Source organism: Ochotona princeps, chromosome 3 (genome assembly GCF_030435755.1).
Source record: "Ochotona princeps isolate mOchPri1 chromosome 3, mOchPri1.hap1, whole genome shotgun sequence".
Classification (NCBI taxonomy): domain Eukaryota; kingdom Metazoa; phylum Chordata; class Mammalia; order Lagomorpha; family Ochotonidae; genus Ochotona; species Ochotona princeps.
In genome coordinates this window covers 42624355-42648829 of record NC_080834.1, presented here as the reverse complement: position 1 = coordinate 42648829, position 24475 = coordinate 42624355, and the positions used below count along the sequence as shown (strand labels likewise).

At 39.9% G+C, this 24475-nt stretch overlaps 1 protein-coding gene across 1 annotated transcript in view; it reads right to left on the bottom strand.

Moving 5' to 3' along the window:
- Nucleotides 1-1666: 1666 nt before the first annotated feature.
- LOC131479855 (MICAL-like protein 1) overlaps nt 1667-24475 on the bottom strand; it is a 51867-nt gene continuing 29058 nt past the window's right edge. The window contains 5 exon segments of the mRNA XM_058661323.1: nt 1667-3335; nt 3338-4115; nt 4118-4297; nt 4299-4616; nt 17771-17776. Of these exon segments, the coding sequence (XP_058517306.1) occupies nt 2041-3335; nt 3338-4115; nt 4118-4297; nt 4299-4616; nt 17771-17776 (2577 nt within the window). The 3' untranslated portion in view covers nt 1667-2040.

Here is a 24475-nt window from a genome sequence, read left to right as displayed (position 1 = left end):
AGAACATTAACATGGTCAATACAATTGCTAATAAAATATGTTTTCCCGTCTTCTCCTGGGAATGACTTTTCATCAGGACATTTTTTTTTTCTGGTAACAAGAGAGCATGTTTATACAGGAAGGTGTTGTTATTGTTGTTCTTTAATCTCATTTATGTAGAAAAGTGGAGGATTGGAATATCTTTCTTGTGTCTGCTGTTGTTTTCAGGTTGAATTTGGATAGTAAAGTTTGTCTTATGTCAAAGTGCCGTATGTTAAGCTGATCTGTTTTGCCTTTCTTTGAATCAATATATAACTGTGTATAAAATGTTTAAATAAATCAATTCACTCCATTTGCATTTAAATATTTCCTTTTTCATTGCATGTAATATTGGGAAATTCTTTTCACACAGTGGGTTAAGTTGTAATTGGCAAGACAAGCGAGTGACATAGGATTTCTAGTTTCCATTTTCCAACTTCCCCATTCCCTACCTCGACAAATGGCCCGTCTGTATCTTCTTCATATTGATTTCCCTCCATTATTTTGTTGCCATTTGCTTCCTTTGCAGTATAAAATTTTCTAACCTCATTGTATAGTAGGCGGGCAGTTTATTACCAGTTTTAATCTTATTTTGGATAGTTTTTTGCAAGATTTGAAATAATCTATATCACTCTTAAATGCTTGGAACGTGTTTCGTAAACATACGGACTACATACATCGTCGACACTGAGATAAAATAAAAAAGAAAATTAGCAAAGATCTACATGCCTCTTTAAAACCACTGTGGTGCATCTTTGCTTGTCGCAGTTTCTCATAAAGCCTGTGCTTCCAACAGACAAAAATCTTGTTTGAATCAAATCAGTATTTCTCCAGATTTTAACAGATTAAGCAATGCTTGTATTCAAATAAACAGTGCATCAAATATAATGTCAACACAATAGATTTTTATGTTTAGAACTTAAAGATTCATTTCTTGTCTGGATTGTACATTAGAGTTAACGTGGTAAGTGACGGCATAATTTGTTTGCGGGTGTATGTGAATGTTTGATTGAATTTTTCATGTCTCATTCAACCTCTGATTCTCCAAGATTTTCATTCTACACAGTGATTATCACAAATAATGGTTGACAACATGTACTGACACACTATGTTCTTTTCAAGACCTATCACTATCATTTTCACTTTCTCTCCAGCTAAAATTTAAAAATATTTTTGCTTAATTCACATTAATATTAAAGATGAAATGGATATAATGAGCATCATCTTTTTATATGGTTTGTAAGATTTTAGGATTAGAAACTAATTTTATTTTATTTTATTTATTTATTTTTTGGAGGTGGTCTCTGTTTATTGTTGGTGAAGGCGAGTGAGAGTTGGTACAGCATGTGTTCTTCTCCCGGAGGGGAGTGCAGCTGGCAGGGGCAAGAGATTCCGGGACATCCCAGGGATGGGTGCTGGCCCTGACCCTGCAGTGTAGTGCTCTCCACCAGGCCTGGGAACAGCACCTACCCGAGCGTGTCCACCCCAGCCTGGCCCCCCAGCTCTAGGCTGGGGGTAGCAGTCAGTTGGGGAGAAGCCCAAGGGTAAGGGGACGGGGCAAGCGACACAGCCCACCCTCTTGGCAGTTAGCACAGACTGAACGGGGATTTCAGAAATAGAGCAGAGTGAAGGATGGGGCGAACCTTTGCGGAGCAGGAGGAAGCTGAAGAGCTGGCCTTGCCCCTGCACCTGCCACGGCGGTCAAAACTTGGGACTGTGAAAATGAAGTGAGGAGCCAGCCTACCAGAGTAGGGGTGGCACATAGCGAAGCAGACCCGGGATGGTGGGGTCAACTTGGTCTTGGGGTCAGTCACAGCATGTGGAGGTGGCAGGGCTGAGTCACCACTGCCTGGGGCACACAGAGAGAAGGGGGAAACTCTTTGGCCCAGACCAGCCAAAGGACCCTGAACAGGGAGAGACCGCAGGTCAGGGGCTCCCTCCCTAGAAGTTCCCTTTCCTCTCGGCTGAAGCACAGCCTGGCAGCCGATCCAGGAGCAGCAGGGCCCGGCAGCCTTGTCGTGGTCAGCTCCTGTCCCCGGGGGCCTTGCTCTTGGCCTCACGCTTGTTCCCTAGCAGCTTCAGCACCTTCATGGTCTTGAACTTGCCCTTCTTCTTGCTCTCAGATTCAGTCTCCCTCTGGAACTCTTTCTTCCGGATCATGGCTTCCGACATCTTGTCTTCCTCTTCTTCCCTCTGCCGGTCCTCATCCAGGCAGTTGACAATGGCATTGCGCTGTTCAATGAGGGTTACAAGCTCCTGCATCAGCACCTTGCCCCGGACCCGGTCCTCCTCCGTCCAGTCCTTCTCCGGCTTGTTGAGGAGCCAGCGCAGTTCATACTCCACATCAGCCTGCCGCTGCTCCAGGTTGTGCCGCTTGAAGACATAGATGAGCTCCGACTCCCGCCGTACCAGCAGGTGCTTCTCGTGAATGAGCTTGAACCAGTCCACCAGCAGGTCATCCTCACAGCCCTCATTTACACCCCCACGCAGTTTTCCCTCCAGCAGGACCCCCCCCCCCCCCCGGTGCTCCAGGGCATCCAGCTGGCGCTCAATGGTGTTCATCTCTCCATGGATGGCCTCCTCAGGGATGTAATGGTCAGCCTGGACCTTGCGTTTGATGAGTGGAAAGCCATGGCCGGGGGCAGGTGGTCTTGCCGGTTTGGATCCCCTGGTGGCCTTCTTGGTGGCAGGGGATGCTGCAGGGGATGGCTTCCGGTTAAAAGGATTCTCCTTGCAGGAAGACTTTACCTGAAACTGGGGGGACGAGGTTCCAGGCGCAGGTACAGGTACAGGTGTAGGTGCAGTGCTCTTGTCTCCTACTGGGGTGGAGGTGAGGGTAGGGGTAGGGATGGGGGCGGCACGACTGCTTGGCTTGGCTGGCTGGGGACCTGGGCTGGCCAGAGTCCTGGGGGCGAGGCTGGGACCAGGCTGTGCCAGCTCCCCGGAGGAAGATAAGGAGGAGTTGGCCGAGAGGCTGGCAGTGTTGCTGGGCGTGCCAGGGGCATGGATGGCGGGCTCCGAGGAGCTCTTGGGCACAGCGGGCGGCTCGAGAAGCTGCATGCTGGCAGCCTGGCTACAGCTCTCTGACGGCAGGTTCTCCACACTTAGTGCTGGCGACGGCGTGGCCGATGGGGGCTCCGAGTGTGAGAGGCGGGAAGCATGTAGCGCAAGTGGAGACGCATTGGGCACTCGCGGGGCAGGGCGCTTCTTAGTCTTGGGGCCGCTGGTGGGGGTGATGCCGTACCAGAGGTGCAGGGACTTGGGCGTAGCCTCTGTGTGTGCCGGGCCAGGGCTGGGCCCTGCCGGGGCTGCTCCCCATGCTCTTGCTCCTCCTCGTCCTCCTCCTCAAAGGAGTTGTAGGGCTTGTGCTCCTGGGCAGCAGTGGGGCTCTGCTGGGGCGCCTCTTCCACACCCCCGCTCTCCTGCTGTTGGCCGCCCCGCCTGGGGAGCCCAGGGCTGCTGCTGCTGCTGCTGGGGGGTGGAGGCGGGGCTGGCTTGTTCTTGGATTCTGTCTGCACCAGTGTGATCCAAGGAGGGTCCTTCCTGGGAGGTGGCATCCTCTCAGACAGCTTGGGTGTTCCTCTGGGCTTGGGGACAGGGGGTTCATGCAGTCTTCCGTTCACCAGGCTGCTGCCACCAGCTTGCTCCGCCAAGCTGTCCTGCTGCAGGCTGGATCGGGGTCAGGGTGTGGGGGGCGTCGGGGCTGAGCTCTCGGAGGCCTTTCTGGGGGCGGGTGTGGGGCGGCTGCCAGGAAGACTTGTCAGTTCCTGGGGTTTGCTGGGAAGCCGAGGCTTTGCAGCAAGCTGGGGCCGGGCCTCAGGGACGGCCTTGGCATCATCTGCCTTGGCACCTGCGCCCTCTGCAGGGCTGGTGTCACCTGCATCCTCATCTTTGGCAGCCGGCAGCGGCTTCGACTGTGTGGCTGGCGCACACCGGGGTCCCAGTCGGCCTCCTGGACCCAGCCTGGCACAGCGTTCTGCACACACAAAGGTTCCCTCCTCGGGTCCATTAGTGTAAGCCCCGGGCAGCAGGGTGCTGGGAAATTGCCGGCACCTGAAGCAGTGCCGGTGGTAGAGCCTGGTAGAGCCTGGTAGAGCCTGCCATCAGCCAGGTATCGCTGCAGCAGGTGCACATGCTGCCGGCAGGCCGCACAGGTGCTGCTGGGGATTTGGTGGGTGCCCTGCTCCGACAGGCTGCTGGGGGAAGACAGCTCCTCGCCCTGAGTCCCGTCTCCTGGTTCTTCAGTACTAGGTGTCACAGATGGTGGGTGAGGAGGAGGGTGAAGGGTCCTTTCTGGGCGGTGGGACACCAGCTTGGCCTGGGCTGGCGAAGTGGTTGTAGTACTGGGACACGTAGGTCATAATGCTGAGGCAGTCGGGGACACTCATGGAGACCATGTCATTGGGGTCCAGGAGAGCAGGGATGCCCAGTTCCTTCTCAGCCACTTCGAAGGCCAAGCGGTTGTTTTCGAAAACATTGTCCTTGGAAAGTGAATCGAAATCTAGCAGGTTGGACCGGTGCCGGTGCAGGATGGCGCAGAAGGCCAGGCCGGCCCGGAAGGAGCTGCTCAGGTCGCGGATCTCCACGCCGCGGTAGCCCTCACCGGAGCCCCTCGGCCCAGCCATGTCTTCACTGGGGCTCTGACTCTGGCTTGGTGGGGCCCCGATTTCCGAGGCTGATTTCCGGCTGCGGCTGCGGCATGCTTTTCTTGCCCGGCGCCGCTCGGAGCTCGGGGCGCCCACTGACGGGTGCTGGGGTGCAGGGCGCGGGGCATCGGGCGGGCCTGCCTAGCTGTCCTAGGTCGCGGGCTCCGCGGTGCGGGGCCCCAGGCACGGTTCCCACCGCCGTCGCCCGCCTGGCCAGCCCTGCCCCGACCTGCCCCTGCCCTGGCAGCCTCCGCCCCGCGTGGCCCGGCCCCGGCCGGCTGCCTGCCCTTACTCACGGCAGCGGTTCCCCTCATTGTGGGCCGGCCGCTGGCGGGCCTCTCACCAACTAGGTCCCCGCCCGAGGCCCGCCCCATGAACTAATTTTATTTATTTATTTTTCTTGATGTTGCAACAGATTTATTTGGTAAACTATAGATGAAATAATCATTTTCATTATTATGCTTCTTAACTATGTTAGTGCATACAAGTCGATATGGGAAAAGGGATGGGAGTAAACATGAAAGCCAGAAAGACACTTGCTGAACATAAGATTGAATATTAGTTCATCAATCTTTGTTTACCTATAGTTTGTCTTTTACTCTTTTTTTATTAAATTTATTCATTAATTACATTGTGTTGTAATTTCATAGGAACTGGGATTCTCCCCACACTTCCCCACACTCTCCCCCCATGGTGGGTTCCTCCACCTTGTTGCGTAACCATAGTTCAAATTCAGTTGAGATTCCCTCTTAACAAGCATATGCCAAGCATAGAGTCCAACATCTTTTTTTTTAAAGATTTATTCATTTTATTACAGCCAGATATACACAGAGGAGGAGAGACAGAGAGGAAGATCTTCCATCCGATGATTCACTCCCCAAGTGAGCCGCAATGGCCGGTGTGCGCCGATCTGAAGCCGGAAACCTGGAACCTCTTCCAAGTCTCCCACGCGGGTACAGCGTCCCAAAGGTTTGGGCCGTCCTCAACTGCTTTCCCAGGCCACAAGCAGGGAGCTGGATGGGAAGTGGAGCTGCCGGGATTAGAACCAACGTCCATATGGGATCCGGGGCTTTCAAGGCGAGGACTTCAGCCGCTAGGCCACGCCTCCGGGCCCTAGTCCAACATCTTATAGTCCAATCAAGTCGAACTACTTACTGGGGAGACCCTCTCTGGTCTGAGGGCAGAGCCAGCAGAGTATCATCCCGATCAAATAAAAGCACTAACATATTATCAGCAACCTGTTTTATGAGAAACCAACATGCACTCCTATGTTCATAGCCGCACAATCAGTAATTGCAAAAACATGGAAGCAACCAAAATGCCCATCAACAGAGGATTGGATAAGAAAGCTATGGTTCATCTACTCCATGGAATACTACTCAGCTATTAAAAAAACCAAAATGCAGTTCTTTGTGGCCAAATGGGCCAAACTGGAAACTATAATTCTAAGGGAAATGAGCCAATCCCAAAGGGTTAGATACCACATGTTTGCCTTAATTTAAGAAGATATGATGTTATGCATAATATGTTATGTTATGGATGTTATGTCATATGTAGTATATAAACTAAAATGGAAATGTGAATGGGGTGGTCACAGAATGGGGTTAAGAAATCACATTTATTTTTAACATGTTGGCTGCTCAGTACTATGTCATAAACTAATTTTAAAAAGCTCACTTTGTTAATAGAAAATAAATTGGAAAATCTAAAAAATGGTATAAACAGTCCTTGGTTGTCTCTGTTTCCAAAAAATAGTTGAGGTACTATATATAAATGATGACTGTGGTTGCAAATGGAAACTCTTCATTTTCAGTTAATGTTAAATTTAAAACAGAGCATTAATCTGTACATTATATACAGAGAAATATAAACCTGTCAACTTTTGAAATCAGTATAATACTCATTTCATGGTAGGAGAGCCAGAAAACACAGTTACAAATGAGTGCAACACTTAAACCAAACAATGCAGAGGAAAATGAAAATAAGAAAGACGGTCCACGTACGTGTGCTATGCTACATAATATGTCCTAACTACTAAATAGATACCTAATAATTTTTAGAAGCCCAACTCCAATTCCTCTCTCATTCACAAAGTCTCAAGTCTCATAAAATTATATACGCTGTATATTAAGAAGTTCTGTACTCCACATGTTCCTTCTCCTCATTGTCTTCTAGGACCATCCCTTCTTGTCTAGCATGCGAGAGTCTTGCTGCAAAGCCATTTGTATCAGGGCCACAAGCATGTCCGTACTATTCATGTCACTCATCTATTTTTTCCAGGTGTTACTTTGTAGTACTTGTTATAATCTCAGATGATTTACTTTCCTGTATGCATGTCCAGAGGCAACAAGCTTTCAAGCTTTACTTAATATGGTTATGGTGTGGTACTTATCCCATGCGCTGGATTTTGGGTTGACTCTCTGTTTCCTATTTATTGCAAACTTACAAATATCAGCAATTTTTGATTCATTCCTCTGCTTCAGAAATGGCATGTCTTTTCTAAAACCTCCCCTGATGTCTTGTATGTCTCTTATTGCTCATTGATTTTTTTCATTGATCTTACAATTACATATTTCTGGTCTGTTTTCTACCTATCTGGATAGTCTGTGTCATCCAGAATTATACCTCAATCATTGTGTTTGTAATTGTCATAAGTGAACTTAACATCATTAATTATCAAGACTCTTGCCTGCGATGTGAGGAAAAAGATTTTTAACTTTTGGTGTTTCTGCACACTTAAGTTAATATTAATTTTATCACACATATACATAATTTTACTACTGCATTTAAGCCAAGGGAAGTTAAATATTTACAGGCATCTTAGGTTTAGCATTGGGATTCATTCACTAAGATAACTATTTATTTTAGTAGATGCCCTTGGATGTCAGCCTTCAGAATTCATTTAAAACTAAGGCATGTTAGGGGAAGCTCCTAAAGCAGTAGAAATTAACGATCAACAACTTCATGCCTACTTATACTCTAACACAATCTCCATTAGAGCAAAAACTTAGAAAATTAATACTCTGAAGTAAAGGTGGAAATTAAAACAGGTGTCTACATTGCCAGTCCCTAGACTATAGAAATGCATATAAATTGTAAAAAGACATAAGCCATTACGCTGTTGCAAGTAAAAAATAAATTTGGTAAACGTGGCAGTCAACATCCAGTATGTAAAATACTGAGTCCGCAGAGAGTTACTTTTCATTATATATGAGCATGAACATCTAACCATAATTGAAGAAGTGGAACCTTCCAGCCACTGTCACTCTAGTTAACTCCTAGCTAAATCCCAATGTTTTGCTAACAGAAATTCTGTTATTCATTACAAGCTTATCACTATTTTAGATGTTGAAATTGTAGTGTAAATCAACATGAGATAATGTTAAGTCATTAAATTTGGGCATAATCTAACATTCAATAACAAATGTCATGATTAAATATGGTTTTGTAAATACGTAGACTCACAAAATTTCACAGAAAATTATGAATGCAATAAAATAACAAGGGAAAAATATTTCTTATGGCATAAAAATCACCAGCCTTTTTCATGATACCTAAAGTATGCTTTCCATCGGATTACGAACCATATTATGTGAGGCAGATTCAAGGGGCTGGGGATAACACAAAACAACCTGCTATTTTACCAACTTAGTGCTTGCCCAAGTTTCAGTTCGATTATTCTGTCATCGGCAATGGTATCAGTGATGTAACAGCCAGATATTTCACTCAGTGTATTTCAGCAGGCGACAAGTAAGTATAGAGATATTTCAGGTGTGAGTATTACTTAAAAAAAAGTAGACCAAATGTGCCACACGTTCTCTTTATTGCCAGGGTGATAATACTGTGTATACTTGAATCTACTGTGGAACTCAGGCAATCCATATTGTCATAGAAAGTCAATTAAAGAACTATTAATTTAAGCTACTTTGATGGGCTTGGTGTTTTAGCCTAACAACTAGAGACCTCACCTTACACGCATCCTGGGATCCCATATGGGTGCTGGCTCGTGTCCTGGTGACCCATTTCCCATCCAGCTCCCTGCTTGTGGCTTAAGAAAGCAGTCGAGGATAGCCCAAAGCCTTGGGACCCTGATCCTGCAAGAGGAGACCTGCAAGAGGCTCTGAGATCCTGGCTTTGACTCAACACAGCTCTTGTGATTGGCCGCTTGGAGAGTAAATAAATGGAGCAAAGATCTTCCTCTCTGTCTCTCCTCCTCTATATATATCTGACTTTGCAATGCAAATAAAATAAAACTTTGAACAAAAGATACTTTTCAGTCATTTGCAGGTATACAGAAATGTAGACCAGTGACAGTGTCAGCTTACCTTATCCCAACACGGTAATTTCAAGATGAAGCCATGTCTAAAGGAAATTTGAGGAAAGGAACTCAATGTATACTGTGCCATATACAATTATTTTAACCACTCTCAGATATAAAATCTTGAAAGCAAAATGTTATTCATGAGAAAATGGAAATTACAAATGATAAAATCTGCCATCAAAATCAGTTGTCTTCCAGGTCTTTCAGAACTTAGGTATATTGTTGAAAACCTTGAAAAACTAAGAGAAAATGTTATTTTGCAGTTTTGGAAACTTTTGCCTAAAAGATAAAGTTGTACACTAAGCCAGGAATAGAAAATCCTAACTCATTAGCAAAAATTGGAAAATGTCTGGAAGACATAAGTGGGTTGTAGGATTTGTTTGCAATGACCTTGCTTCTGGTCATCACCTACTACTTTTTTCTAGCCACTCTTACCTTTCTAACGTGTCTACTTCCTTCAAGGATGTCTTATACACTCACTCCCTGCACCCACAAAAGAAAATGTTATCTGAGACAAATTGCATACGTGTAAAGAAAATGTATCTATTTATGTGTGACTCTATTGAAAGAAAAGGTAATGATAAGTGAATTTTGCATCAATCAAAAATATTTCAAGCCTTCAAACCCTTGCTCCAAAGTTCTCTGTTCTTTTGAAATTGCTTGCTTTCATATAAATTTGAAATCATTTTAAATTATAGATTTTCATCATTTACTATAACTTACACATTGCATATGTACAATGTAAATGTGCATGCAATATTAAATTAATTCATGCATAAATGAATATACTCACTGATTTCATGATGCATTTTTAAAATTAGCATTTGAAAATAGTTTTTATCTTCTGTGTTTTAAACTTTGAATCATTTTCTTCACTTTTGCTAATCGTAAGTTACTTGTCCATCTTCTCTGGCAAAGTGGTTGCTTGGGGATTCTTGGATTACACCTATGTACATAGCAAAACGACTGAACTATTACATTAGTAACTGGCTGAGGTTACTTGATACTTTGGTTCCTGAATGTTTCTTTACTTTTTCCTTCATGCAAATTTGTTGTTGTTATTATTTACCAAAATTAATGCAAATTTAAAAAGCAATAGTATTTATTTATTCAAAATAAGGAGTGATGATTCTTAAAATGTGCACTGCAATTGTGAGAACAAGCATATCCTTGTCATTTTTGTGAAGTTATACACTCCCTTCCTTAACCCAATAACGCAATCTCCATTTATGCCAACCATGCACCCATTTACTCAGAAACATTAGTTGTGCATTGATATAGGATGTTCAGTGAATTGGGAAAAAAGCAGTTGTTTTGGACACCAATAACCTGCTGCAAACATGGATAACTGGAAGGTATAGGTATTTCTGTCACGAAGACCTACTTTCTAGACATATAGTCTAAGAGTCATTACAAAGTGAATTTACATATAAAAATTGACTTCATATAATTATGCTTTTAATCTCCAGACTTTTCTTTGTTTGCCTGCATCATGCTCTATTCTGATAATTTTATTATTTATAAGATATCTAAATTGATTAACTGAAACTCTTGATTTTTGAAAGAACTTATTCTCTCAAGGTGTCTCTCTCCAGGGTATGCTGTAATTTTCCACTCACCACTTATTACGATGTAACTGGGCTTGATTGTGCCTTTTTGGTTTTGTGACTCACATGTTCCACAGAAAGAGGATTTTTATTTCTAACTCATTTTTATATACCTAGACCCAAGTTAAGTGCCTATATGTGATAGATGCTATATTCAGCTGGAGTTCCCCGTTGATGTTTTTGTAAGCACAGTTGGGGATTGCTCTTGTTTCTCCCACTTGGAGGCATTCCAAATTTGACCTCTTTCTTATTTTGTCATAACTGCAGAGGCTTTGACCATCATGAAAGGTGCAGTGACATTTGCTTTTTCAAGCATTTTGTTTGGACTATGAGAGGCATTTCTCCAGTGGAGACCAGAACTAATGACTAGTCTCTAAGATAAACTTGCCCTAGACAAATGAAAATGTAACATGAAAATGTGCTGCATTTTTAGTGAAAATCGTTTCTTAGAAATAAAAAAAGGACAAATTAGAACACATCAAATAAATTGCACACCTGGCTCTCGGCTGCTGTCTAAAGAACAAATTCAATAAATTGATCTGTTTTCTCTAGATTGTTGGTAGTAAGTTTGCAAAAGTTTGTAAAGTTGCCATTATTTTGTAACATTTGGAAAAGGATTATGTTACTCTATTCAATGTATTTTATGTCAATTAACTGCAACACAATAATTATGGTAAACATCTCATATGACTTATACCATTAAGAAAATCAACAGGTAACTAGTTTGTCATGGACAGAGTAATCATTGAATAGCTTAAAAATGAAATACATACTGCATAAAATATTTACAATATGAGATTTTACAACATGTGTCAAAATCCAATGAGAGACATAAAACATTATTAATTCTATCATATACTGAAGAAAGCAGATATAAATAATTAAGTTTACATACTTTAAAATAATTTAACTTAAATTCTTGGTTCTGAGGTAGGACAGGAAAGAAGTTTCATCATTTGATTTTCTCCCCACATTCCTGAAACAGTGGAAGTGGATCTAGTCTAAATCTAGGAAGACACAGGACAGAAATTCTCCCGTGTATATAGTGGCACTTACATATTGGGATTGCTATCTTTTCAGTATCAGATAACTGGTACAGCTGCAAAAGTCAGAGCTTGAAGTCAAATCCTGCTCTCAGTCTGGGAAATGGAGCTACCATACTCAAATCTGTACCTGAATTGACTTATGACCTTCTTCTGAGGGTCAGAGTTAGAAACTTGAGTACAGTTACTTCCAGTTCAGAATAACTGTCTTTCGCATTGTAGTTTGCAACATATTTCAATAGAAAATCACCTTTTCTTTGCTTCAAAAGTGTGTATTAACCTCTCATTGCTTAATTTTCTCCCTATTTTTTTCACTTCCAATACTTGACACATATTTGGATTCATCATCACAAATAACAAGCAAACTCATGAAAATGGATGCAGCTCCAAGTTTATCATGAAGGTGAAAGAAAGATATTTAAGATGTTAGAAGGGTACAGACTTCTTGGTGTGTATTTATTTTACTGACCACATTTAAAAAACAACCACTGTAATATAATTAGTTGATTTCAATTTTTAATAAAACTCAATTCTATTGATCTATTTATTTATTTGAAGATCCGTGTACTATTATTGGGAAAGCAAATTTCTATACAAAAGAGACAGAGAGGTAAATATCATCTCTACTCTGGTTCACTCCCTCAACAGCTACAACAGCAGGAGCTCAATTGATGCAAAGCCAAGAGCCAGAAGCTTCTGAGTCTCTCAAATAGGTACAGGGGTTCAAGGCTCTGTGCCATCTTTCACTGATTTCCTAGGTCACAAGCAGCAAGCTGGATCTAAAGTGGAGCATTGAAGACAAAAATCGGTATTCATATGAAATTACTGTACTTGCAGGCAAAGTATTCGCCAGTTAAGCTGTCACCAGGCCCCTTTTCTTTATTTATATTATATTTTCTGAGTGCATAGTGTTTGCAGATACTATGCTAACTATCTGTAGTGGTAAACAGAAGAGATTGATGTAGTCCTTCTCACTGATTTTGCAGTAATATTAAAGATACAGAATGTTAAATAAATACACAGACAATAAGTTATACATACTTTTAAAAATCAAAAGATAAAAGCAAACAAACAAAAAAGTAATTTCCATGTGCATCCTGAAGATCTAGTATTTTGTCATACTTTTTGTGATCATCATGATAAGAATACAGTGGGCGATGGAAGTGATACACAATTCAAAAGGAGGGGAAAAAAGAGAGAAAGCAAGACAAGACACAGGTAAAGACTAAAAATGGTATGGGAAGATGGAATTCCCACTTTTCTAAGAAAGGCAGTCAACCCAGAGGCTCAGTGCCTCAGCTCTTTTTTTTTTTTTTTTTTTTTTTTTTTAACTGCTTGGAGAGCCAAATCACAGTGATTGATGTAGCACAAATTTTGGTAGCTACAGCCCATACTGATAACCAGCGAATGCCTAATGATGAGTAAGCAACAGTGACACCCAATACAGAAATCCACCGATTTTGACCTTGGTCACTGACACTTGCAGCAGTCTCCGAACCCAAAATTGGAGACACAATCTGTTCTGCTCTTTCTCATCAAGTAATACTGTTATTTATACTACTATAATTATTATAAACTGTCTTCAGCATGTTTCAGTTTCAATCTTTTTCAAATAATTTTTAAGAATGTTATGCTGCTACCGTTTTAATGAGATACGATTACAATTCCCTGTGTATAACTCAGACACTTTTTCATATTATTATTGTACATAGTGTATGCATATATTTCTGTTGATCTAAAGCATAAGGAAAAAATAGAAGAAAGAAATTGTGATCAACGTTAGACCCAAAAAGAACCAAAATCTCAGGGAAAAAAAACAAAATATAAGAAGTTAGCCCTATCGATTCAGGCATCAGGAAATATATATGCTTCTGTAGGGGGATAGGACATGGAATAAAACTTCGAAGCAGAAAGATTGCAGAACCAAGCCCAGAAAATTGATCTCCATGGGATAAGCTGATATGTAAGGCAGATAATAATATTGGCCATGTGGAGACAAAATAGATTCCAACATGGTTGAAAGAGGTGAAGGAAAGAGAATATTGTGAGTGGCAAGTATAGAAATTCAATATTACTGCAGGCTAAAGTAAAGCAATTAACCATGACTCATTAAGAGCCTACAAACATTTAACAAGAAAGTTACATATTCTATTGAATCTCAGTGACAAAAACACTGAGAAGGAAATGGGAAAATAAGATAGTCTTTATTTTAATTGAATGATTGTGCCAGTGAAAATAAATGTAAATGGAATACTAAAATATTTTAAAAATTAAATGATAAGATAATGTATATTGCCAAAATGTGTTGATGCATAGAATGAGCCTCAGACCCCTTTTTGATGATGAAATGTATCCTTTTCTATAGATGTTCTCTTGAAGAATTATTGCCAAAATAATAAACGCAGAAATATTTTGTGAAATCCTTAACTAATTGAATATTTTAAATCTGCCATAGACACTTAGTAAATATTCTACATAAGTCTATATAAGATATATGCAAATGCAGGTCTAATGTGTGTATATATAAATATATAATGAACATATACACACTCACACACATATACATAAATATATATAAACACATTATATACATAAATACATAAGTATATGTGTATATATAGACAATAAACATTCTACATAAATCTGTATAAAATGCATGCAAATGTAAGTGCAATGTATTTATAGACATGTATATAAATATTTAAATACTTATGTATATATAAATATATAAATATATATGCATTTATAAATATATATGTAAATGAACAAAAAATAGAATGCAAATATCCATTGTCCTTTGAGTTATTGTTACCAGAGGGGCACTGTGACTATTTTGAATACTCAGTTTATTGAATTTCTAGGCAGGCTTTCTTTGTTAAGATCAAGAATTTCACTTGACCTCATTTTTAAATAACTTTCATCTGACTTTCTTTTCATATCAATACCTTCAATCTAGTCATGAAGCTTTATAGTCAATACTTTCTAGTTTTTATTTTTGCCATTAAATCCACTATCTTGATATAAGAAGGACCTTTATCTTTATGTACTAGCATGCTCATTAATTTTATCTCCTAAAGTTAATAACAATTTTGAAGAATTTATTTTCCTTGTGATTATACAAATGTGCCAGTGCCTCCTCACATACACACGCAAAAGGTCAGCAGCATGTGGACAGCAGTTAAACTATTGTAGTTATTCAGCTGGATGCAAACTAGCTTCTCAGTGTGAAGAGTACCTCTACCCTCTGAACCAGTCACGGTGTCATGACATAACTAACATGTGTGGGTATCTGACAGATATTGTGGCTTCATTATTCAACTTCACATTACTTCAACAAAATATCTCAGACGGCTATCTATTATCAAGACAGGGATTTTGTTTATTTCACAGTTTTGTAAGTTGGAAGTCATGATGCCTGCATTGGATCAGTTCTGCTGAGGGTTTCATGAAATATGATAGTGTTGGATAGTAAAGTACACATGCTGAAGAATCACATTTTGAATAGCAAGTGAAAGAGACTGGACAGTGACTGGCTCAGTCTTTTGTAACAACTCATAAGGGCTACCAATGGGCCATATGTGAAATCCTTCCCTAGGGTATTTCTTACTGATCTACAAACACCCAACTATTAAGGGTTCCATACCTTTTTCCAAAGTTGCCACTCTAATTACTTCAAGTGAAATTGAAATGCATCCGTGAGGTCAAGAAAACAAACCCAAGCCATGCCATTACTAATATTCAGGCTTCATGTCTATCTCACATCCAGGGATCCGCTTACCAAGTGGCTACCATGGCCAGGACTCAGGCAGTCCAAAGAGTGGCACTAGAATCACCTTCTGAGACTCCAAATGCATGAAAGGCCAAAGTAGCTGGGTCAGCCTTTGCTGCTTTCAGGCACATAGGCCAAGGACAGGACCTGGGCTTGAATCAGAGTATATATGAAATGCTGGCACTGCAGGTGGAAATTTAATGTGAAAGGCCACAGAGCAGATCCTATGATGTATTGTTTCTATATCCAGGGTATGCATAATTAATATGATTTCCACCTGTCAGTATAAATCTTTAACATAAAAGCTGATATTTGTTATCGTTCATCAATAAAGTTACTATTCAGTTCTATCTTTCTATACTATCACAATGGGTGTCACTCTGAAATTCTCACTTGAGTAGGAACTTTGTTCACTTCATTGCAGATGAAGTAGTTATCGCTATGACTTATTAACCATTAGAACAAATAAAATAAAATAAGGAAATCATCTATACAAAAGTTAAGACAGTTTTCTCATACCCCCTTGGTACAGAGTTATTAACCATACAAAACACATTTGCAAATTTTTTTTAGAAATCAACATCCCATGCCCTGTCCATCCAAAAAAGCTTTTAGGTTAATTGAAATTCACCATTGCTATCACTGCGTCCAATATAGTGAATGAACTCCCGAGAAGAGGAAGCTGTCATTGATTTTAATGCCTGTGTTTTCACATACATAGATTTGCTATCCTTCGCCCACACCTTTGACACAGAAATCAAGTTATGTGGGCAGAAGTGTATTTTTTTTTCCTTCAGATAGTGAAAATGTGGATATTGATAGTACTTAAGGAACCAGGAATTTTGAAAAGGCAATTTCTGGAAGATGAGAAAGATTACCTCATTCTCCTTCAAGTTTATGGTCAACACAATGCTGTGCTTGCACTCTATGTTACGTGCTATGGTTCAATTCTCTCTGCACAGCCTTCAGGGAAGGACTCTCAACAACATACTGGATATGAACAGCTGATTTTATTTATTTCCTATGCATTACCCTTTGATATTTCACCAAGTAGAAAACACAGCTATAAATATTTTTAAATGCATATAATTTAAAATTATAAATAACACTTTCCTGGGTTTTCATGAGTCAAGAACTTTAGCTCTTAAAAGAAGCCAATTAGAATTTACTGGAGAAGAATTACATGTGTCCAGATTTCTGAATTACTAGTTTATACATCATCATTAGACAACATCAAGATATACTCAGTGTCACAGACAAGATCCCTGAAGTGATCACTAACACTAATGGGCTAGTGGAAACACTGAGACAACGCATTTGCAATACTTTGTAACAACTTGGCAGTTAACATTATTTGTAATGAACCTAATAGCCCAAATCTCAGATTTACGTTTGTAATTCTTCCATTTGTGTTTTATTCTATTGGTCAAGAACAGCTCATATTTTTTGTTGTTGTTTTATTTTTACTGACTTTTTTTTGGGGGGGGGGTTTGGAATAGATTTTAAAAATGATCTCTGCCAAGAATTCTACAAAAGTGGTTTCCGAAATATATTTAAATTATATGAGGAAGCTACCCCCTTGAAACAATTAAGATGGAATTGCTCTGTTTTGAGTGTCAACACACTGAGTGCACTGGAACAGAATTACAAGATGTAGAAGTGGGATATAACAGTAAAACAAAGGGACACACTGACTCAAAAAAAGAAAACACGCACACACACACACACACACACATACACACACAACGCAGAATAGGAAGTGTCTGAAAACTTTGGTTATACTAAATGTCATCATAATATTCATATGCATTTTACAGTTGGGAGGAGGGACCCAAATCAGGTATCCAAAAGACTTTTGGAACCAGTCTTTCAATCAGTAGATGTTCATCGTTGACTTCTGGGAATTCTGACAGCTGGCGAGCAGCATAGACGATTTATAGGAAGACAGTCCAATCAAAACTGATACTTAAACACAGAGTTAGGTAGAGAGAATGTGGGGTGGGTGATAGAAACAAAGGTTGTGTGGATTTGCTATTACTCTTGTGGAAAAACACAGTAATTAATCCTGCGAACCTGCTGATCCAGTGATGTTAATCATTATAATGTAAGTAATCAGATGGGATGCAAATAGGTTTTTGGTTAGGGGCAGTGTGATGGTAGTAACCGGGCAAAGGATGGGGATTTTGGGTGATCAAGAAAAGGCATTGGACTGGGCCCAGCGGCATGGCCTAGCAGCCTAAGTCCTTGCCTTGAATGCCCCGGGATCCCATATGGGCGCCGGTTCTAATCCCAGCAGTTCCACTTCCCATCCAGCTCCCTTCTTGTGGCCTGGGAAAGCAGACGAGGACGGCCCAAACCTTTGGGACCCTGCACTGGCGTGGGAGGCCCGGAAGAAGTTCGTGGTTCCCGGCTTCGGATCTGCGCAGCACTGACCATTGCGCTGGCTTGGGGAGTGAATCATCGGATGGAAGATCTTCCTCTCTGTCTTTCCTGGTCTGTATATCTGACTTTGTAATAAAAAATAAATAAATCTTTAAAAAAGAAAAAAGGAAAAGGCATTGGACTGTCCTATATCAGACGTGCTAGCAGTTGGTCTCATAGTTTTATGCCTAGTCATCTCCTCATTGTTCCAAATTAGCAGAGAAGTGAAGAAACATGGGTATCCCTGTTTGCAATCAGTATTTCTTGAGGGCCTTTTCCAAGTTCATGTTTGGGGTCAAGGTGGCTTTAACCTAGAGGAATAAGTCTAGGCAGGAAAGCCTGACTGTTCAACCCTCTAACTTTGGTTTCTCTCAAAACTGTCTTTATTTTAAAGCATGCTGTTAACTGTACATTACCAAGAATACAGTCTTCTGTGAATACCTTTTTCCACTTTTTCTCTCTCTACCTATTTATTCAGTTCACATCACAATCCATCCTCAATGCTTCCAGATGAACAACAACAACAAAAAAATAAAACTAACTAAATAAAAAAGGACATCCAGAATTAAGACCTATAGTTACTTTAAAGCAGTTTGGAATTTTGAAGAAGCTTATTGAATATTATAGAAATTAGACAACCTTCCCAAGGTGCTATGAACCTTAGGAATACCAAGAAAATACTCATTTTCTGGTCAACAAGACATTTAAGCAGAGTATCTTGGGGAGTAAGATGCACCAATAGGCATATAGGGCCAGGATTCTCATGGAATCAAAAAGAGAGAGAATTTTTAATTTTATATTATGTTTTTCTTCAAAAGCTGCATTTAGCAAGGCAGCTTGTTAATACCATTCCTGAGTTTCAAGTTTTATCATGAAGATACCACAGAAACAGTGAGTTCACACTTTTGAGTGTTTAACTTCTCATGAGAAAAGAAAGACGTTACTAATCACACCCTTTCAAAAGCCATTGGAGAACCTCAGTATCAAAATCTGAATCATTTGCTCATGGCTCATTGCTACTAAGAAACTGTGTGAGCTTGCAGGCCAAACTGCTATGTGACCTTTAGCACTGCTGGGCGCTAGTTCTTAAGACTCAAGGCTCACTTAGTCTGGTTATCTCACAGGTGGCTCCAAGTGATTAGGCCGGTGCTTCTTTTAGTTACTGGGGGCATGGGCTGACAAGCCAGACAGGTAAGGAATGTGTGGTATTCCCTCTCACCTTGCAAGCCTTTGTGAATTGCCCCTTTTCAAGCTATGGTGGACTGCCCCTATAAAAACTCTATGAATGTGCTGTTCCGGGCCACACTCTAGTAAGGGGGTTGGTCCTCACTGGCTGGCTGGCCAAACCTGCTGTCAACCAAGAACCCAGGCTCAGATGTGCTGAGCTTCAATAAACCATCCTTGTGCACTTGGATCGACTTCAGACTCCTGGTGATTTCTGAAGATCTCAAAATCTGGGCACAACACTATTTTATCTTTTTGAGCAAGTTAGATAGTTTGATCCTAATTCTAATTAATTGTAAACTGCTATTTTATCCCTCAAACCCCCCAAAAATTAGCCTGAAAGAGTGGATTTTGACAAGATTTTCAGGACTTTCTCTCTTAAACATTATTGATTGATGAATCTTGCTTTGTTCAGTGAATTATAGACATGGAAATCCTTTCATCTGAATCTAGAACCAAGGTTTCCTCTATCTTTTGCATCAATTTCTACAGAACAACAGAAGCAACACTTTGTTAATAGATTGTATATACATATATATACATAAAGAGAGAGAGAATCATATTGTGAATGACAAAAATTTAGATTAATCATGATTGCAATAACAACTAATTTTGTGATAGCTTTCTCCTTGGGCATGCATCTCACTGCCCTATGTGTGAGTATGACAAGAAAATATTGTTTAAATCCTTAGAAGCCGGCAACTCAGCAGAGAAGGGATTTACACCATTTGTCAGGAAGCTTATTTTTTGCCAGTTGTTCATTTGTCTCACCAGATGGCCAGAAAAATGACACCTTCAAGTGGACAATACAGTAATTGTGCACCAATTTTCTAATTGAGTAGAGACCACTGATGGGGAAGGTCTTCCCCAAGCAACTACCCAGACAAGGAAGTGTTCAGGGATTCCCTTTAAGTTTCACTGGGAATCAAACCCATAAAAAGATCAGAATTACACTACTGTGTTGCTTGTTCACGATAAAACTAAAACCGTCAGAAGAATGTGACTGGTAACTTCTTTCCATTTTCATGATATGTTTTTAGCCCAGCAAGGTCGGAAAGGGCTTTTGTCCTCCCACAAGTACCTTCTAGACACAAGCAACAATCGTGCACACTTTTTAAAGAGACACTCCTAGTTCTCATTACAACAAGCACGTGAACCTAATAACTTTTTAGCCCATCTAACAGTCACAGCAGTATCTTAAAAAAATATCAGAACTCCAGAGACCTTTGCAGGCAGTTTTGACGGGAAAGCTTTACTGTTTAACATGCAATAGAAGCTATAACCCAAATGCTGAGTCCCTTTAGAGGACGGGGAGGGAATCTCTATTACTACAGTAGTGAACCAGTTACACATTGTGATGAATGAGTGTTTTCCACACATCCTGGAGATCAATAAGGGAGAAACTGATGAAACAATGCACTCCGAGAAAGGTACTCAAGAATAGAGGCACTATGTCAAAAAGTCAGTGTGAACTAGTCAACTTGAGTCTGCCTTCAGCCTAGGTTTAGGCACCTTTAGAATATCATGTTAGGTTTTAGGGTTCAGCAAAGGAGAGAATCTGACTAGTGGTTGGTTAAAGTATGCAAAATTTCAGTTTTGGAAAGACAACACAGGGCAGGGCAGAGACAGTGTCTGCCTGGGCAGGATGTTTAAACAACACTTGCTTCATTTTCGAGAATTCCACTTGTAATTTTTTGCTCAGATTTTCAATATTTTGGGGGGGAGGCGGTTAAAGATATTTTTAACTGCTTGCAATGAGATGTACATCATTTTCATGTATTTTTATTGGGTGGAAAATTCATTTTATCAGTGGATTCTCTCTCAAAATTGTGATTTCCGTAATCCTTGTCATAAGGGATTTTAATCAGCAATCTCAAATTTTTGTATATTGTGTTATAAAAGTGAATTCTGCTTATATATCTATTTTCCTAAATAGCGATCTACCTTAGGTTTGTCCCAATGCCAGGTATAGTTTAAGAGCAATTCAGTTTTCAGAACTTGCTTTGTTATTTGGATTTGCTGTGTGAACCTAATCCTGGGTCTTCTATTCATCCTTCCTAAGAATGACTGTGGGAACAGAATCACACCTACTAAAATACTGGTCAGGGGATTATTTTTCATCGAACAGTTTGTTGCAGCAGAATTTCATTTAATCTAGGATAGGACAATCTACACAAGGTATTTTTTATTGCTGTATGTTTTTATTGCATGTCAGAAATAATCTGTCTTGGACAGCTTTCCTTTGTCGGTGGCTAAGTTCCTCTGTAATGTGTTGTTGCTCCCAAACTGAAACAATTAGCTAGTACAAACATTTCACATTGTCAGAATTTTCCTTCTATGCCTGTGTTGCATCATAGCTTAGAGTTGTTTAGTGTGGAGTCACAGGAGAAATGAGTGACCAGACTAGAAATAAGCTTTTACTACGGTCTCAGTTAATTTTGGAAATTTATTCAAGTTTTAAAAATTCATTATGGTAAGTGAGTTAATAACCTATTAATAAAACTATCTTTATATCACACTTGCTTTAGTCAAGAACCCATCAACATGAGCTAGCCGAGCAGAGAACTAATTGCAGTTATTTTCAAAGCCAAAAATATGGAAAAATGAGATTATGAACACATTAAGCAAATAAAGCTTCTTTTGAAAGACTGAGTCCCCCACAAGTTAACTTAGAATCTTTGAATAATCTGTGAATTGTCCAAGTGGCCTGTTGATTTGTGACTCAGATAACTCTTGAGAGGATTTTTCTGGGCTCACACTGTGTCTCAGTAGGTAGCATTTGGCTATCATTGGAAAAACAATATGAAATTGAATAATGAAACCAAAGGTTACATAATCTCTGTTAAGATGAAGAATATTGTTTAGACAAAGATGATAGAAATGGAATGTATGAAGGTACAAAGTAAAACTATGAATGACTTCCTTCCAACTTGCTTCTAGTGTTCCCTATGAAGTACCAATTAGAAAGCCCCTGCTAAACAAGACCTGCTAAATGTATTTTGCAGGATTCCAGCTGTCTGCTAATACTTCACAGCTGATAGTTACAGCTTTGTCCATCATTTAATAGTTCAAACATGGACATATGACAATTTACTATTAATTTAGCACCTAAAGGTTTCTCCTTAAAGGAAAAGAAAATCTGAGAGCCTCAGAAAAAAACAAATTTTAAATAGAAGCTTCTGAACATATTCTTTTTGCTGTTATAAAGAACCTAATGAGCACACATAGGTGTTATCATTGTTCTTGGACAGGAATATTTGCTCTACTAATGTAAATGTTAATGAAGGCATGCAAATATATGCTGCTACATTCTGTTCTATTATTCATCTTAAGTTAATGATACATGTATTTGTATTATACAAAGATTAACATTTGTATTATACAAAGATCAATATGTTTCGACAAGTCACATTGAAGAGTAGTACTTGCATTGTATTAGTGGAACTTCTTAACATTGCTTTTCTGGAGCTCCAAATGATTGAACTAGTAGCTTTGCATTTAAACTTTACACAAGTTGCTTTAAACTGGAAAAGTATTGTTTAAGCGGTTGGCCGAAAACAACATTTTAAAGAACATTAAAATCGCAAATATTGAATGATTATCAATGACTTTAAATTTGGATATTTTGAAATATTTCTGAACTTGTGGAGAATGCTCCTCTTTGAGCACATCTTTTTTTGTTTTAAATTGATTTATGGAAAATCAGAATTACAGAGACGGGGGTGAGCCTCTGATGGCCATGATGCCCAGTGCAGCACCAGTCTGAAGTTGCAGCTGGCTGCCATTCAGGTCTCCCACATGGACAGCCATTACAGAGGGCTGGGTTGAAAGTAGGGAAGAAGCCAGGATACAAACTGGCACTTACATGGTATCCCAATGTTGCAGGAAGTGACTCTACCTTCTACAACCCAACGCCACTCCCATAAAAAGTATCATTTTAGATAACTCTCACACAGTATTCAAGCATTCCCCTGAATTTTTGGCATAATAACATTTGGTTTGGTCATATTTTGGATTTTGCAAACTCCAGAAAGGAGCTAAAACTGAGAAGTTATTTCATACTCAATTTATCGATAACAATATAGAGTACATGACATATATTTTTCATGTTTTAGAAAACACAAATTGTTTAAGGCTTAAGAAATTTATGAATAATAACCATAGTGCATCAATTGAAGGAGGATCGCAGTGTTCCTCCTCACAGATGTATTAGTTCTATTCCAGAAGTACTGTTGCCTACTGCATTATTCATTGCTTTTATGTGTGTGTGTGTGTGAGAAGAGTACTCTGCCATAAATGATGAACACTTGCTTGACATCTGTTGAATAAATGAATGGATAAATGCACTCAAATTCCATAAACTCGGGAAAAGAAATCATAGAAAAAAATAATTTCATTAATAGCTTTTGTAAATACGGAAACTTTTTCCTTTGTACTTTGAGCTGTTGCTTAACAGGATAATTTGCCGCCTGCTGATGCTAGCACCATTTCACATTCCAGCTGTTTTACTTCCGTTCCAGCTACGTCTTGTGGCCTTGTAGAACAGCAGAAGTTTTCTTTGGTCCTTGGGACACTGCACTCGAGTGGGAGACCAGAGACCCCTGGCTTTGCATCTGTTATCTTCTGGCCATTATAAGTCATTTGGTTCAGCTCTGTTTAGCATACCTGTAGTAAACTGTCTATGACATACATCACTATGCTCTGAATATTTATGTTCCCCCAAAACTTTTATGTTGGAATTCTAAAGCAAAGTTAGCAGTATTCAATTTCTCTATCTTTAAAATAAGTAATGTTTTAAAAAATGTGATAATGACAAAAAGAAACCGCAGGGAGCGAGGTCACAATGTCATACAGCTCCAAGATGCCATTTATGAGGCAAAGGGCTTTCCCCAATCATTATTCCTGTTGATTCCTTGATTTCAGACATTTTATCACATAGAATTCTAAAGGGAAAAAAAATCATCATTATGCTAACTTCTCAGTGTATGATATTTTGCTAGAGGAACCCAAATACACTGGAACACAGTTAATCATATCTTACCCAAAACATGTAACAAAACTGTTTGCGCAAGGGCTTCTGATGTCCCAATTCCTGATTCACCCATAATTTCTGTTGAATTATCCCTTATATTAGATTTCCTGAACAGTTTTTTCTTTTATTTAGAAAACTTTGTCTTTTCTTCATATAGCTCTATTTGAAGAATCTCAATAGTTGTTTTAAGAAAGGAGTACAAATCATTTGATATAAAAGACTGAGCTATCAGTTTTGTAGCAGTCTAATTTTATTGTCACAGTTTTAATGAAGAAAATATGACCCCTCGCTAATCTTCCACAAATCTGTAAAGAATAAAATTAACACAAAATATGAATAAAATAAAAATAATTTCAATTAAAACTACTCATTAGAGATATTGACAGTTTCAAAT